The sequence below is a fragment of the Mycena indigotica genome (genome assembly GCF_014461135.1).
Source record: "Mycena indigotica strain 171206Taipei chromosome Unknown Mind.scaff0015, whole genome shotgun sequence".
Lineage (NCBI taxonomy): Eukaryota > Fungi > Basidiomycota > Agaricomycetes > Agaricales > Mycenaceae > Mycena > Mycena indigotica.
The window spans coordinates 210,380-227,150 of record NW_023503014.1 but is presented as its reverse complement, the minus strand read 5'-3'; the positions used below and the strand labels follow the sequence as shown (position 1 = coordinate 227,150).

Genomic DNA, 16,771 nt, shown 5'->3' with positions numbered 1-16,771 from the left:
AACAGTGATGGCTACTAAGCAATATGAATTAAACACATTCCAGACAGTGTAGGCCAAAAATAGTACTGGACAATATTGGTCATAATGCTAATCTGCATCTCACTAGCTCAAAAGTGCAAGAGAATCAAATCCAAAGCAGATGATCACTGGTCACAATTCTCTCCCAGAAAGTGTACACCAAAAATGCAAATTAATTAAAATTTTATTATTGTTCCAGAAAATATGTGATAAAAAATCAATGTGAGAATTTTGAATGACAAATAAGTGGGCAGTCTGCACCTTATTATAACTACTGGCTTATCTCTGGAGTGTAGTGAGTGCAAAGGGTAAGAGAAGCAAAACTAATCAGACATTGCAAGCACATCATAATTCACTTCCAGAAAAATGAATATGAAACTTAACAGCTCCAGAAAGTATATGGCAAAAATCAGGTTTGATTGATTTGACTGTAAAAATTGATTGGAGAGTTTTGAATGACAAATAAGTGGGCTGTCTGTCTGCACACAGAGATACCCTTATTATAAGAACTTGCTTATGTTAGGATCAAAGGGTAAGAGAATCAAAACCGGCCTCAATCAGAGATTGAAAGCAGATAATCATTTAATTCTTTATGAAAATGAATATGAAATTTCATAGCTCCAGGAAGTATATGGTAAAAAAATCACCTTTGATTGATTTGTTAGTATTTGGACAATAAACAGGTGGGCAGATAAAGAAAAATAACATGATTTCTCAATGGATTCTCAATCTGGTGTTGATTTGAAATGATTCACAATAATGCAAATAAACCGATCACTGTTGGCATGCCGTAATAGCAAACATATGATAAATCAGGGAATATCAGCGCCTTATCACTGATGTAACAAGTGTGCAGATGCTGTCACATGGGAGGATGTAGTTCCTGGTTTCCATAGAGTCAACATTTGATAGCGCTTCTCGGGTAAAATGGTGGGCCGGGTTATGTCTTGTGATGGTTGACCGAGGTCACGTGATCTCATTAGCTTGGCTTGGCATACTCAACTGTTGAAGTTGTCAAGGCCCGGCCTCCCTAGCGGAAGCCTGTGCTGCCAACCGCGGCCTTAGTTTTGACGATCATCAGATGATGTGGTAATGATACTCATGATCTGTTGGCATGTGAGCAGCATGCAGCTTCCGTTGGTCAGTGAGCCGGGCCACATCAGCATGTGCGCCATGTGCACATGCACAGGGTACTTAGCAACCGGTGTCATCAGGCCATATAGAGGCGCAGTGATGTCTGGATTCTCGGGACTCGGCAAGGAAGATCTGCGCAGCCACGCGGCGGCAGAGCACATGTGGGTCCTGCCGTGCTCCTCTCCAGTTCCCTCCTGGCTCAGCGGCCTCCCAGTATCACCGCTGTTTGCCCGCCATCCGCTCAATTTTGCTTGGTGGCTCCAATTTTTTTTTTTGCCAGTGATAAGCACCACGGCTGTTGCCGCACCGCCACTGACCAGTATCACATGTGCAGCTGCCCGAGCGCCTGCGTTCTGCCCCCCTTGCCCCCCATAGGGCACAATATCCCCAGACACAAGCAAGTCCGTTTCTACCACCAAATCGAGGTCCGGCGGCGGAGGGACTGGCGACCTCCCGTCCTGCTTTTTAGTTCCTTCCTGGCTCAGCGGCCTGCCAGTATTACGGCTGTTTGCCCGCCATCCGCTCAATTTTGTTTGGTGGCTCCAATTTTTTTTTGCCAGTGATAAGCACCACGGCTGTTGCCGCACCGCCGCTGACCAGTATCACATGTGCGGGTGCCCGAGCACCTGCGTTCTGCCCTGCCCGTGGCCTCTTGCTCCCCATAGAGCCTAATCTCAGGTAAGAATGCGGTCACGTGACCGGATTAACGGAGCGTTAATGGTCTCCACACTGTTGTGGCCGCGATGGCGTCCGCAGCAGCGCGCCGCGGCCGGCGATTTCGGGTTGACAACGGTTCGGATCTCCACGCGTGGGAGGCTTTCCGGCAGGCCGCGTCCGTCGGCCTCCGATCCGTCTGAGCATGTGGGCACATGCAGGCGGGTGCCTGGCAACCGGCGTGATGAGGCCGCCCTGGTGTGCAGTGATGTCTAGTTCGTCGGGACTCGGCAGGCAAGCAAGATCCGCGCTGCCATGCGGTCCAGCCGTAGCCGACCTCATGAACATCCGCCCAACAGCCACAGCAAATCGTTCCTGGCTCAGCTCTCTTGTGTTCCTTCCCGTTTTCCTGTGCAACGCCTTCCATTTTTGCTGATGGGCGCCCGCGTCCCTTTTTCTCGTGCCAATGCGCTGCGCAACTGCCGGGCCCGGCCCCGGCTACGCTGGCCTGCCGCAGAGCAGTATAAGACGCGCGGCCGCCCATGCGCTAACACCCCCGCTACGCTCGCGGCTGCTGACCAACAGCGGCTTGCCTTGTTGCGAACTCCCTCGCCGTGGGCGGCTTTGCGCCGTGCGGGCATCCGAGTGCCATCACGCCCGGTCCGCTGGCGTGGGAACCCGGGCCCCGTGGGTATAAGAACCCGTGCAAGCGTCACATCGATGGCGCCTTCCTTTTGCCTTCACCCCCCTCTCCCTCTGTGCTGTGTTTCCCGGGCCGCCCAACGCGAGCCGCTCCCTTTGCGCAGGGTGACAAGGTGCGTGGCCGTTGTGTGGAGACAATGTCCGCTGACTCATTTGCCAGCACGCTGCTTGTCGGTGTCGGCCTCGCGATGCACAACGTGCGCCGCTTTCCAGTAGGTCTTTGCGTCGGCCTTCGCCGCGGCCTCCCCCCCGCGACTCCGTGCTGATGATCGGCAAGGTGAGTGACGGTCATTGGGTATGCTCAGTTGCTCACCAACTGCTAGTCGTATCAAGACTGGCGGGGCCATTCATTGCTTGGCTGTAAGGTGAGCGTTGCCCGCTGCCCGTTCCCGCGCGGATGCCTAGTTGTTGCTTGCTGACTCATTTTCTTAGTAGGCCTCAGCGCCGTTGTGTCCGCGCCCGCGTCCTCACGACAGGCAAGGTTAGTGGCGGCCGTCCTGTATGCACAGTGGCTCACCGTTTGCTCTCGAAGCTGGCGCGGCCACCGCTTTGCCGTGACAAGCGATGGGCCTTCGCTTCCCGTTCCCGCGCAGTCGCCCAGCTCGTTCGGCTCGAAGGAATTGCTTGCAAAGTGGTGAGTTGTCTTGCTTTCCGCGCGATGTATCTCATCTCACAGGTTTCGCCGGGCAAGTACTGCCTCCGACGTTGGCTGACCCGTTCCAGCCCAGCTCTATCGGCGAGCCGCGAGGCTGCCGACAAAGGTGAGTCGGCGTCTTTCGTTGTGTGAGAATCTTGCTCATGCGTCGCGTCGTTGAGGCGCCGGCATTGCGTCTGGGTTGGGAGCTACCCGCTTTGCCGTTCGGACGACATCTGGATGGGCTGCCCGTCTCCGCGCGGAGTCGCTCACCGCGTCCCGCTGGATGCCGGCAATTGCTTCATATTGGTGAGTTGTCATGTCTTGCCCGCGATGCATGTTCTCACCGCAAAGATTTGGGCGCGGGCCGCCGGCCTGGTCGCTGTTCCTAGGTGAGTGGCCCACAATGTTTCCTCCCAAGGTGCCTGCCCTGTTTCGGCGCAGCTTTATCAAGGCCGGCAACGGTGAGTCGGCGTCTTTGCCCCGGAAGATTGCTCATTCGTCGCATTGTTTAGGCGTTGTTGTTGTCGGCGTCGAGCAGAACGGCAAGTCGGCTTTACTTGCTGAATCGATCAGTCAGAAGACCGTCGCGTCAAGCTTGAGGTCGTCGGCAACGCCTTTGGCGTTGGTACAGGTTGGCGCTGAACTTGGTGCGGTGCCAGTTCTTGCGTGTGTGAGTGTGAGTGTCGTCGCTTCCTGTCATTGTGTTCGCTCACTTGTTTTGTGCGTGTGCTTGGTGGTGCGGGATGTCTCTGGTGAGTTAGCCATGTATCGACCCCAGTCGATGCTGATCGTCGTCTTGCAATGGCAGTTGCCAGGTTATAAGATGAGAAAAAGGACAGTCTCTTGTGTATATATACATAACAAAAACAGGTATATTTTTCTTTCTTTCTACAGCTGCATCTTGCCCGTCAACCTGATATCCCGCGAGCTCGCGCCGACCGCGACGCCGACCTCACCCTTCACGAGCACCCACTTCTGCGCGACGACGTCCCAGACGCTGAGGTCCTTGACCCGCAGCGGGATGCTCACGCCCTTGCTCTGGCCCGCACCGAGGAACACCCGCGAAAACCCGCGGAGCAGTCTGGGCGGCTCGTTGTAGGCAGCGGGGAATGTGAGGTACAGTTGTGCGACTTCGGCGCCGGCGACGCGGCCGGTGTTTTTGAGGGTGAAGGAGACCGAGCCAAACGGCGCATAGAGCGCGGCTGGGCCGCCGATATCGCCGACGGGGGACGAGCCGGCAGAGGGCGCGGATGCGGTTGAGGAGGGGCGGACGGAGGAGGACGCCGAGGCGGAGGCAGAGACGGAAACGGCGATGGAGGACGCGTTGGCGGGGCGGGAAGAGACGGCCGGTGCGGAGGACACCGGGGACGCAGACGGCTTGCTCGAGATAACCGGGGCAGAAGACGACGACGGACGGGAAACCGCCTCAGCGCGGCGCTTATGGCCCGAAACACGCAGGCCGCTGTAGCCAAACGTGGTGTAGCTCAGCCCGAACCCAAACTCGAAGCGCGGCTTGATGCCCTTGACGTCGAACCAGCGGTAGTCGATGTTGACCCCCTCGTCGTACGTGAGCTGCGGGTTGCCGTTGTTCGGGACATTGTTGGTGTACAAGACTTCCGCAGCGTAGTCCTCCCGCTTCTTCGCAATGGTGTACACAAGCTTGGCGCTCGGGTTCGTCGCCTGCGGGCTGTCGCTGAACAAGACATCAACAATTGCGTTGCCGCTCTCTTGACCAGGAAGGCCAGCTTGGAGGACGGCGGTCACGTTCGGGTGGTCGATCCAGTCCTCCACGGTGACCGCACCGACAGCGTGTTGTACGACAATGGTGTTGGCGCACTGGCCAGCGACGTTGGCGATGAGCGCCTCCCCGCCGTGCCAGAGGGTGATGTTGTTCCGGTCACCTTGGTTGCCGCCGACATTGATGTAGCCCTCGCCCGAGTCCGCGTTGACAAAGACAAGGCACGCGTCCGAGTTGCGCGCAACAGGGGCCATCGCATTGTAGGCGTAGTCGGACAGCACGCCCTCGACGACGACGGTGGGGTTGATCGAGCGGATGTGCGCCGAAATGGCGGCGAAGGGGTCGACGAGGTAGGGGAAATTGGCGGTGCCGGAGCCCCAGCCCATCGCCAGAGTGCCTTCGTTGCAGCCCTTGTCGTTCTGCCCGTCGCTGCAAGCATTCGGCCCCGCCGGGTGAGGAGCGGCGTCGGAGCCGAAGATTCCAACGCCTAGCAACATATTAACATTTGCAACGGAACCAGTATAAGGTTATACACACGCTTGAGCTTGCGCACGCTAAGAGGCAGCGCGTTCTTGGTGTTCTTCAGGAGGACCGTGCTCGCAGCGCCGATTTGGCGGATGAGCTTGTAGTGGTCGGCCTGGACGCTATATCTGACGTTAGCCTCAAGCAAATAACAATGGAAACGGCGCACTTGATGTGCTTGTTGACGAGCTCGCCGTTGAGGTAGGTGTCCTGGGTGAGCTGCGAGAACGAGACTTCGGGATAGCCGCGGTCCTGGCCGAGCTTGTACCACGTCGCGAAGATGCGGGTTACCTAAAGGAACTCAGCATATACTCTCCGGACATGGAAGGATGCCGCACCATGTCGTCGATGCGCGATTCAGGCACGCTGCCGTTCCTGATCATGTTGATCAGCTCGACGCCCCACCACGAGTTGGTCGCCTTGCTCGGGTCGGGCTGGTTCTGGTCGCCGATTCCCTAGAAACGCGTCTTAGCCTTTGCGACGCGGATGGCGCAGACGACGCACGTATCCAACGAAGCCAGGCATGTTCATGTCGAGCCCGGCGAGCGCGGGCTGGACACCGTTGATCATCGCGGCCCAGTCGGACATGATGAAGCCCTGGAAGCCGAGTTCCTCCTTGAGGATGCCGTTGATGAGTTTCGAGTTCTGGCAGGCCTGCGTCTGGTTGACGAGGTTATATGAGCACCTGCGAGGCGGTTAGCACCACCGAAAGGAAGGCAGGATGGGAGGAGGCAAGGCTGACTCACATGACACTGCCCACGCCGACTTTGACGGCCTCCGCGAACGGCCACAGGTACACCTCGTGCATCGTCTTGTCGTCCAAGTTACTCGACGCAATCGGGAAGCTCTCCGAGCCGCCACGGAAGTGCTCTTGCTCGTTGGCGATGCTAAGAAATCGGTTAATCACACCGAAAAATCCGCACCACAAGCGAAGCACGCACAAATGCTTGACGGTGGCGATGACACCGACACTCTGCATGCCCTCGATCGTGACGGCGGTCGCGACACCCGCGAGGAAGGGGTCCGAGCCGAAGCCCTCCCATTGGCGGCCTGCGGCGGCTTGTCGGCCTGCGGGAGAAGATCAGCAACGGAAGCGAGAAGGACGGAGATCGAAGGGAAAAGAAGGACCAAATACGTACCGAGGTTGGTCATCGGCCCGAGCGCCACGTTGACGCCCTTTCCTCGGTGTTCTTGGGCCATGGCTACTCCGCGGGCTCTAGTTTTTCACGTCAACGCAGCAAATGCAAGTAGAGGTGGCACCCACTTGATGAGGTCGACGTCCCATGTCGCTGCCGCGTTGATGCTCGCGGGGAAAGCAGAGGCGAAGTCTGCGAAACGGACACCGAGTGGGGAGTCCTCTAGACAGAGCCCGGCCCATTTGAAGCGAGGGAGGGTCTGTGTTCGGTTCAGTGAGATACATTGACGTGGTGAATGGGCCACTCACTCCGGTGTTGCCGACGCAGCGCCCATTGACGTCCACGCCGGTCGTTACGTTGACCTTCTCCTCAATGGTGAGCTGGGCGGTGAATTTGCGAGCGCGGGCGACGAAGGGGGCCCAGTCCGCGCTGCCTTTTACGTCGGGCGCGGGTACGACGATCGGGGAGGTCCACTCCTCGTAGCCAGCGGGGGCGGAGTCGGGCACGCCAGTGGTGAGGTCGGCATAGGCGCGGGAGACAGCCAGTGCGAGCAGCACGTGTTTTAGGAGTTGCGGCACCATTTTTCAGGCGCGCGTAAACGAGCGAAAGGAGAGTGGGAGGGGAGAGGAAGGAAGGCAGGAGGCGGGGCGAAGAGCGGGGGTGGTTTATATGCGCTGCCGGCAGGGTGTCGGGATTCGAGTTGGAGTCGAGGAAAAGAAGCGTCGACGGTGTGCTTCGTGGCAGATCCGAGCGTGGCGATCAATGCGCGTGACCGCAATTAAATGCATACGGAATACGGGACCGATATCACACGCCCCGGCGCTGCCAGCGAAGCAACGCCAGCGAAGACCTGCCAGCGATGCAGGAACGCCCGCGCCAGCGCATAGCCATCTATCTAAAGAACGAGAAGCGCCGACGGAGCGGGGAATGGTCGGAGGACGAGAAGGGAGTGCCAGCAGAAGAGCCGAGCAGGGCGATCTGGGAATCATGGAGTAAAATTCACATTTATCAGAGCGCGACATGGCCAAGGACGCGGCGAGCGGCGACGCGTGGGGCAGATGATGATCACCTTTCTTCTAAATAAGGTGTCAACGTCATTCGGCGACAACGCGGATATGGGTGATGGGTGGATGAAGACACTGCCAATGTAAGGGGCCAGTCGATTCTCGAACGCGCAACGGAGCATGTCCAGCGCAACGGCGCACAGAACCCCGGGAGAGACGCGAAAGGGCGCGGCGCGGCAGTGAGGCTTCCTTGGCGGGCGGGCGGCTGCAGATCAGAGATCGGCACATATGGCGGCATTCCTCCTCGCCCATCCCCGACGTTGCAATGCGGCCTCCAAGTCTCCAACGCAGCGCGGGCGCGAAGTGCTGGTCGAGGAGGTGCTGGCGCGTGAGTGCAGATGAGCGCTCGCCTGGGTGCTACCGAGTGCCTGTCCGTTTTGCTCCCGCAGGCCCTGAGCTAGCACGATGACCATGACTACGCCGAGACTTCCAGAGTGGGCCCGGCATCAATGTCGTCTGACGTCAATATGATTCTAGGCATGCGTCGAGAGTATATTTCGGCCGCACATCACTTTGCGAGCTTTGGGAATTATGTGAATTTATGTACCCAGAGTGCAAAAATGTCATTATAATAATAATAATAACAAATATGATCATACAGAGCTGCTATATCCACTCCATCAGCTGGTCTTCCTATAGTATAATCTCCATAATCCATGGTCCAGAGGGGGGGGTGTTATTGTTCGAAAAATGGTTATACTGTACTGTTGGAAAGCCTTTTGAATGTCTTATCTATCCCAGATAAGACTGATGATAGGATATTAATGGATCTGAACTGTCCTTAATATGACCGCATTAGGGGTCCCAACTTTTGAAAATTGGATATACTGTTGAATTGTTTTTTTTAGGCCATCTGGGACCCCCCTCCCCTTACCATATCGGGTAATATATTCCCATGATTGCACATCATGTGACCTGAAGATACAATCAAAAGTGGTGATAAAATATATAATTCCAGCAAGGGGGGTTCAAGTCTTGAATCATGGATATAGGGTTGAAAAGTTTTTTTTCCGACCCCTGGGGGACCCCCCCCCCTCCCCCCTCCTGCCATATCGGGTAATATGTTCCCACAATTTGCGTCATGTGACCACTGATGCGATCAAAAAAGTGGGATAAAAAATTCAATCTTTGTGAAACTTTTTTTTTGCAAATTTTTTTATATATGTATATGTGTATATGTGTATGTATGTATGTACCTGGAACCTTCAAACACATATGGCAGGCTATATCAGCTCTTCAACATGTTCACCTCTCATTAATTACCTGTCAATAGACCTATGACAGAGTGGGCTATCCAAGCTCATGGGCCTGAAGGTATATAGATATAAGTATGAGAGTTGTGAACTATAGAAATTGGAGTATATACACTACATTTTCAGTGGCTTTACACCCATATAAGGCCTAAATCTTTCATATACAAAAAGTTTTTTTTACCCCCCTGAGACCCCCCCCCCCCTACCCTATGTGCCTGATAAGGATCATGAACCCCCCCTTGAATTCCAGTTACATTCATTAGAATACTTTGACTTTTGAGTAATACATAGCAATTGAGTCTCTACAGTATTACTGGTAGGCTTCCTATGATTATATGTGATTAAATGTCAATGATAAATTGTGAGGCTAGTCACACTCCAGTCACACTACAGCCCAACTAAACTGCTGAAAGCCTTGCCATAGGCAAATAGTGGGGCTAGTCAGTATCCATCTTGCATTCTATGCTAGAATGCTACACATATACTCCAAACACAACCTCAAACCCACCAAAACCCCCCAAACTTTGGTATAGCAAAAGTTTTTTTCACCATGCCTGGGACTCCCTCCCACCCCATGTCTGTGATAAGGATCTTGGGACCTCCTGGCCCCTAACTTAATATATTGCTTTAATTTTAATTGGATTTATTGAATTTTTTCGTTTACAAACATCATCATAAATTGATGTTCAGTTGAATATAGTGGTATAGTTGGTATTGTTTTTGTGGGCTCACACTACCAACTGGATGATAATATGAGGCACTTGCCACAAGTATTTTGGAGTCAGGGTAGGCAAACATATCAAAACTAAAACAGTTTCCATGTTATCAATAAATTTACCTCAGTAATTATTATTACTCTTATATTAAGCACATGTTGTATAACACTGATGGCAAAGCTAATGGCAGTTGGAGAAGGTGGGGTCCAACGGGAGTTTCAAGGCAGATTTTTTTTTTTACTTTTTTTTCAAACAAAGATTTCTTTGTTTGCCTTTGTACTCCTGTTGGGCCTCCCTTTGGCAAACTACTGCACCCGGTGTAAATGTATGCACATGTTTGGCACTGGCCTCAGTAATTCATTTGCTTTATGATTCCATTTTTGGGGTCACTGCTGTGCCCTAAATTGGTAACAAAAGCTGTAAAATTTGACCAATCCTAATTGTGTTAGGGGAACCTTGTCCGACTTCAGTTCCGACTCCTGTCTAGCCTTCCATCTTGCCCGCACAGGTTACCTATCCTTGATATGTTCTGTTGTGGACATACTTAGGCCTATACCTTAATCTTTTGCTAAGAGTTGATGGGTATCAAATACCACTGATGAGTAAATGTATTGCATCCCCTTTACTATATTCCATTGGAGTCAGAAGTGGATACACTATATTCCTAGTTTAGAGTACCTGAATTTACAAGTAAGCCACTTTTATACTTTTTAAGCACCAGATATGCTCTATCATATAGCTGAAGAGTCAATATAGTGATTATCATATGATATTGGTCAAATACTAGTGTCAATTCATGGTACTCTTGAAACCTTACCTGCTCGTACTTGATTCATGCTTTTAGCTTGAGTAGCTACAGAGATAGAGACCTATCAGTTGTATATCAGTTAGTGATTGGCCCATGCTGATGCAATTTATAGGTTACTTAATGAAAGTTGTTCATATGGTCAAGATATACCTCTTTGATTTGTAACAATGTATGACATTCTCTGGTAATTAAGCTGTTGAATATAGTAAAAAATGTTCTTTTTTTGGAAATTTGTCACAGTTAACACTCTCAGTAATACTATATGATATTGGGATCCAGGTGCTGAGACAACTTCAAGTGTAAAATTCCCTTTTAGGGAAGATGTGTCATGGCATAACTTCAGATAGCCTATGTCAGATTATTCACCCTCTACCTATTCAACTTAGCAAAAATTTGCCTTGGAGTTTAAGATTATTCATCCCACCTTTTAGCCCTTATTCATCACTCAGGAGGTACTGTCAGCACTGTGGCAGTGTGGCATATCAGCGTAATACTGATAATGTACAGTTGGTAGAAGGTATTCCTGTGTGCTATTCTATACTTAATGAGATTTCTTATTTATTGAGAAATTCACCCTATTCAACTAATATTCAAAAACTTGGGGCATAGCCCCAGCCTGTCAGGGGAACCCCCGCTTCTTTTTGCCTCCTTCGGACCCTCCGAGCGCATCCGAGGCGCATCCGACCGGCGCCCCCTCGGACGCTCCGACCCACCCCAACCCTTGTCCTTGGCCTCCTTTGCCCGCACAATCACCGATCCGTTCAGTTATCAGTGGTAACCCACTGGGTGACATTGATAAGGCTCAGTATTTTCAAGCTACCTTTATTCACCCCCCTCTAGGACAATTATTCGCCACTAGGGATGTTATGATAATACTGAGCCTTGTCAATGGCACCCGAGCACGATACTACTGATAATTCACAGTGTTGGGTGGGCTAAACAGGTGGACTCTATCAGTGATTGGTCAGGTCCGGTTTGGGATTTCGGTTGGAACCCAAACTGGACTGTTTGCCATTCAGGTTTGACCATGTTAGGTAGTTTTTAGTCCACAAACGCAGGTTAGGGGCCAGTTCAAACCAGCATTCCGCATTCATGTTTTGACAAAATCGCCTTTTGAACTAAACCAGCTGTCGAAAACGGCCAAGAACCAGACTTTGCCATCGCTTTTAATCTTTTTCTGGCAGCAAATATGTCAAACATATCCACAGATATGCAGACTAGATTATGGTTGAACATATTGATAACATATCCATATTTCACAGCTGAATATGATTATACTATCTAACAAATATATTATTGGGGCAGAGCTCTGAATATGATATGATTATAATATATTATGCCCTCAGAATAATATAATCATATTTGGCCTGCACTACTCACACTAGAGTTTCAGCCAAAAAATTGTCCCATAAGCAGGATTTATATATATAAGAGATAATGGTCCAAAACAATGGCTTTTTTGACTGCTTTGATAAATATGCAATAAAAGTTACAAAAATTATATCTGATCTACAAGACATCAAGTTCTATATCATGGTATCAAATATTGCATACATTGTGACTACCCCATTCTTGACCATGTTTTGTGAACAATAATGTTATTCAAGCCCAGATATTTGGCAAAAAAATAGTGTCCCATTATTAGTAGCACATGACTTGAGTATAGAGCTATATACACTGCACAGATATACCACTTATGCCGAAGTTTTCATGTGACTTCCGGATTCAGCGCGCGGTCCACTTCTCGACATCCGCGAGATGTGTTTTATAGTTGTTGGACCACCTGGTTAGACACATCTGTTTCGTAGAATTTTGATTGAATGAAGGAGCCGGTCACCCATTCCTTGATGCAGAATTCCAGCTAATTGTAAGGGCAACTCTGGAGACTCCGACGGAAGCCTAGCAGGGGAGGATCCAAAGCGTGAATAAAAGCTACGGAAATACACGGAGGGACCGACCTAGCAGGGGAGGATCCAAAGAGAAGAAACTCTGAGGGTCCGCCTGCTAGGGCGCCAACTATATACTGGTCATCCGTAACTGCCAACGTAGAGCGCAGAATGCCTGAGCGGCGTCGCAGGCTCTGTCCCAAGGTGATCGTTGGGAGGGTCTTGACGGATCGGTGATTGTGCGGGCGAAGGAGGCCGTGGACAATGGTCGGGGTGGGTCGGAGCGTCCGAGGGGGCACCAGTCGGATGCGCCTCGGATGCGCTCGGAGGGTCCGAAGGAGGCCGAAGCGGGGGTTCCCCTGACACTAATGTTCATCAGTGATACCACATTTCATTGGTAAGTGCTCCTTACAGCCGTGAGCTCCAGCGCAATCAATGGGACTGGGAGGGGGGTCAAAAGATTGCGGAAAGCAAGGCCCAAGAGTGTTTTTGTCACGGAAGACAGTCAGCACCCAGACCACAGGTATAATCTTGTTCTCTACATAACCTTGCCTAGTTTTGGGATCCTAGAGCTTTTAAGGGCATAGACCAAAGAAACGGAGCAGGCACAAACCTTGTAATGGAAGGCTGAGCCTCTTAAAAGGTCTCCGACTAGCATTTTGTTGGTTGCAATGACAGCTCGCGATGAGCCAAAAGCCAAAATGGCTGGCAAACAGATCCCACTTTCTTATGCGCCACCAGGATACTACCAAATCCCTTTCAAATGCATAAATCCAGTCTAAGGCTGAACACCTGCACCTTCCATTCAACCATATCCCCGTCTACCATTGGATCAAGTTTACCACACCAGATCTATTCACTCTGCGTGGTCCCTCCGACAGTATTGTTGACTCGGTACATGTCCAGCCAGCATGGATGACCAATATGGGCAAGACAATCCCAGTCCGATTTCACACAGTGTTGGTCAATGATAGTACTGGAGAGCTCACTGGGATAAAAGATATGTTGAGAATTAGTAGTATCTCATCTTAGTAATGATTATATAGGTTACTGGGTGGCACAAGTGCAGGTAGTCCTCAGTATACCTCCTTGACTGGCTGCTACTCTCCTCTCCTCTGGCACAGACACTTTGCCTGCTCACTTGGCCTATGTGGAGTGGTTTTCCCCCCTTTGCATCTGCCCCAGAGGCATGGCATCACTTCTATCAGGTGAAACGGTCTCTAAAAAATAGGGAAAGAATAGCAAGTATTATTCCGGTGGACAATATTTGTTCCAAAATAATGGCCTTTGCTGCTGCTTTGATTGATATGCAATAAAAGCTGCAAAAATTGTATCTTATTTACAAGAAATCAAGTTTGATATCTATCATGGTATCAAATATCACATAGATAATGACTACCCCATTCCGGACCATATTTAGCAAACAACAAGTGCACATTATTCAAGCCCAAACATTTGTCAAAGAAATAGTGTCACATTATTATTACCCCAACTTGTCATATATGAGGGTGATTTGTCATATATAATGGCAATTTGTCACTTATTTCTGATATATTAGGTACACTTTGGTGCTGGCCTAAATTTTTGATATATATGGTCTCATATCTTGTGACATATTTGGTGCATTTATTGGTTACAAATCAATGCCACAAAATTGTCAGCTAATATAGGCTCTGAGTTCAGTCCTATTTGATAACTTGATATATGCCCCATTGCAGCCCCAATTTCTTACAAATCAAGTCTACTTTTCTAGAGTTTTATTTGTTATTGTTCCAAGTTGTGAAAATGTACATTTTTTGTCAACTACAGGCTATTTATCATAGATAAATCCTACTTCAGGGTATATTTTTGGGCAGAAACCCTGGTGTGACTCGGAGAGAGACGAGGCGTCACAAGCCGTGATCCGACAGCAATCTTGACAAGGTCACAAGTCACAAGGAACGTTGCCAAGATTGCTATCGGATCACGGGCGCTAAAATTTCCAAGCTTGTCTCTTTACCATGACCGTCCCCGGCCTCGACGACGCATCCTACAGTTACTGCGAAAATATAAGCAGCTTCCTGTTTAGGTAGTCACAATTCCCACCAGCCAAAATACCATCAAAATGCGCGCAATATTCAATTTTTCAAGAGATACAGTGAACTAGATGTAAGAGAAGTATGCTACAGTATGTATAGTGTAGTAAGTAAGTACTAGTAGTCAATCCAGTAAAAATTATTGTCTTTGAGAGCTTGGATACGCCGAGGAAAGGAAAAATAGGTGTGAATTGCGTACTGTTTGAACTTGGGAGACCGCCAAACCTCCCTAGCCATCCGATACAGATCCATCTGTGTCTTCGCTACTGTGTACCGCGGGTGTTTGCGAATTTCCCGCTTGAGGTGGGCCTAGCAGTTCTCGATTGGCGAGAGGTCGGGTGATTTCGATGGCCAGACCATCGGCTTGATCATCTCGTCGTGCAAGAACTCCTTCGTGTAGAGAGATTTGTGTGTTGATGCACCATCTTGTTGGAAGACAATGTGGTGGTTAATGTAGTTAACGCTGAACTCGAAGGTTTGGATGACAGGAAGGAGGCCGCGTCGAAGAATTTCCACATATTGGAACCTGTCCATTGTCCCATCGACAAGGACAAGGTCCGTAACACCCTCAGGATGAATCCCACCCCACACCATAATACTGACCCCGCCCCGTCCATGACGCTCCTTCTGCTTCACAAAGTTGGGGTTAAGATTATCCTCTCCGAACTGTCGACGACACCAACGGCCCCCTGCCCCAGTCGTGAGGAAGATTTGTGATTCGTCGGTGTTGATCATAACGATACGCATCTTGAAGTACTGTTCATCGGCCCATGACTTGTATTCGTTGTAGAAATTCTCGCGTAGTCGAAGATGCCGGTCGGTAAGAGGTAGCTTTTGCTGCTGCACAAAGCCCTTCAGCCCCACTTGAGAGAGATTTTGTTGGACCTAGGGTGGTAGTCAAGAAACTGAAAGACAGGAACACTGTTGCGCACCGTCCGAAGAGCAACATCTGGAAAATAGATGCGCTGAATATCGGCCCCATTCACAACCACTCCCTCTCGCAGCCCTTCTGCAGCACCGTGTAGCTCATCCTCCGATAGCAGCCTACGCCTCCCACTCTTGCCCTTCCGCCCATTGTACTCCAAGTCGTCGTTGTTTTCTTTGACTTTCTTGAGATTGCGGCTGACACTTGTTGGATGGTGGCCAATTTTGGGGTGTGCACCAATGGCCGCATATGATTCCCCATACTCCCGCATAGTTTGGGCGATGGCACGCTGGATAGGCGTGAAAGGCTTGCGCTGTGAGGGAGCATGGGGAGGCGGCATTGTGGAGAGTGGTGGGGCGGGTGCAAAGCCGTTGGTGGCTTATATACTGGATGTGGCGGAGGCGGTGTTGAATAAGAAGCCAGCCATGATGTGTGGGCGCGTCAACAAATGCGATAACGCGTGAACGAACACGGTGGTTAAGGTGAAGAGGTCGTTCACACTGAGCATCACTCAAAATCAGTCACATCATCACAAACTACCTAAACAGGAAGCTGCTTATATTTTCGCAGTAACTGTACCTCGCCCGCCTGGAAGCATGCTCACGCGAGCACTTGGCCGCCCCTCCACGCCTCCTGGACGACCTCACACGACTAAACGCCGAATCCGCCCGAGTTCCGCAAGTGCAAGTGCAACGAGTGCAGGAGTTTGCCCGCAGCCTCCTCGCGCCCATACGGCAGCTCCCTGTCGAGCTTCTCCTCCGTATCTTCACCCATGTCAACGCAGAGTTCTTTCATATGGGCAACAATGCCCTCTCATCCGATACCGACTCCAGCATTGACCCGCGTTTCCGGGGTCGCTCACGAGGACTCCAGCTCATCGCCTTCGCGCCTCTCCTCATGCTCTCGCAAGTCTGCTTTGTCTGGCACACCGTCGTTATGACCGCGCCGGAGCTCTGGGCGGAAATTCATCTCAGCAGCCTACGCTGGGAGGATCAGACCGACGGTGCGAAAATGTCCCGGAGGCTGGCGCTGGGCCTCGAGCGGTCGGGGGATCATGCGCTTGACGTTTATCTCGGTCACGGGCCTGCCCCGGCGAGCGCCGGAGAACTTGGCAGTCTTGCGAAATACCGGCGCGCTGGCGCTGCTTGCAACATCCGCCCATCGTTGGCGCCATGCTGTGGCGGGCGGCGGACGGACAACGACTCGATATGGACAGCAAGGGGGGCGCAAGGTGGAAATTACATACATAGGGCTGAAAGTTTTTTTTTGCGCCCACTGGACCCCCCCCCTCCCCCTCCTGCCTTATATAGTAATGATCTCCCACGAAAAACGTGACTGATGCGATCAAAATCGCATCAAAATGATCGATAGAGGTCTTGAAAATGGAAAATGTGATTAAATTAAATTGTAACTAGGCTATTATAATGTTCCTATGCCTTTAAATGAACTTTCATATAAAGTTGTATTGCTTCTTGCATCATGATGATATGTTGATGCTATCAA

At 50.9% G+C, this 16,771-nt stretch overlaps 1 protein-coding gene across 1 annotated transcript; it reads right to left on the bottom strand.

Annotated features, from left to right (window-relative positions):
• Positions 1–4,033: 4,033 nt before the first annotated feature.
• On the bottom strand, positions 4,034–7,122 carry MIND_01330100 (Fn3-like domain-containing protein; the record flags this gene model as incomplete). The annotated part of the gene is made up of 10 exons (XM_037369751.1): positions 4,034–5,370; positions 5,421–5,527; positions 5,575–5,696; positions 5,744–5,860; positions 5,910–6,090; positions 6,152–6,292; positions 6,347–6,473; positions 6,545–6,621; positions 6,670–6,800; positions 6,850–7,122. 10 exons carry the CDS (start codon positions 7,120–7,122, stop codon positions 4,034–4,036), a joined length of 2,613 nt encoding a protein of 870 aa, XP_037213747.1.
• Positions 7,123–16,771: the final 9,649 nt, after the last annotated feature.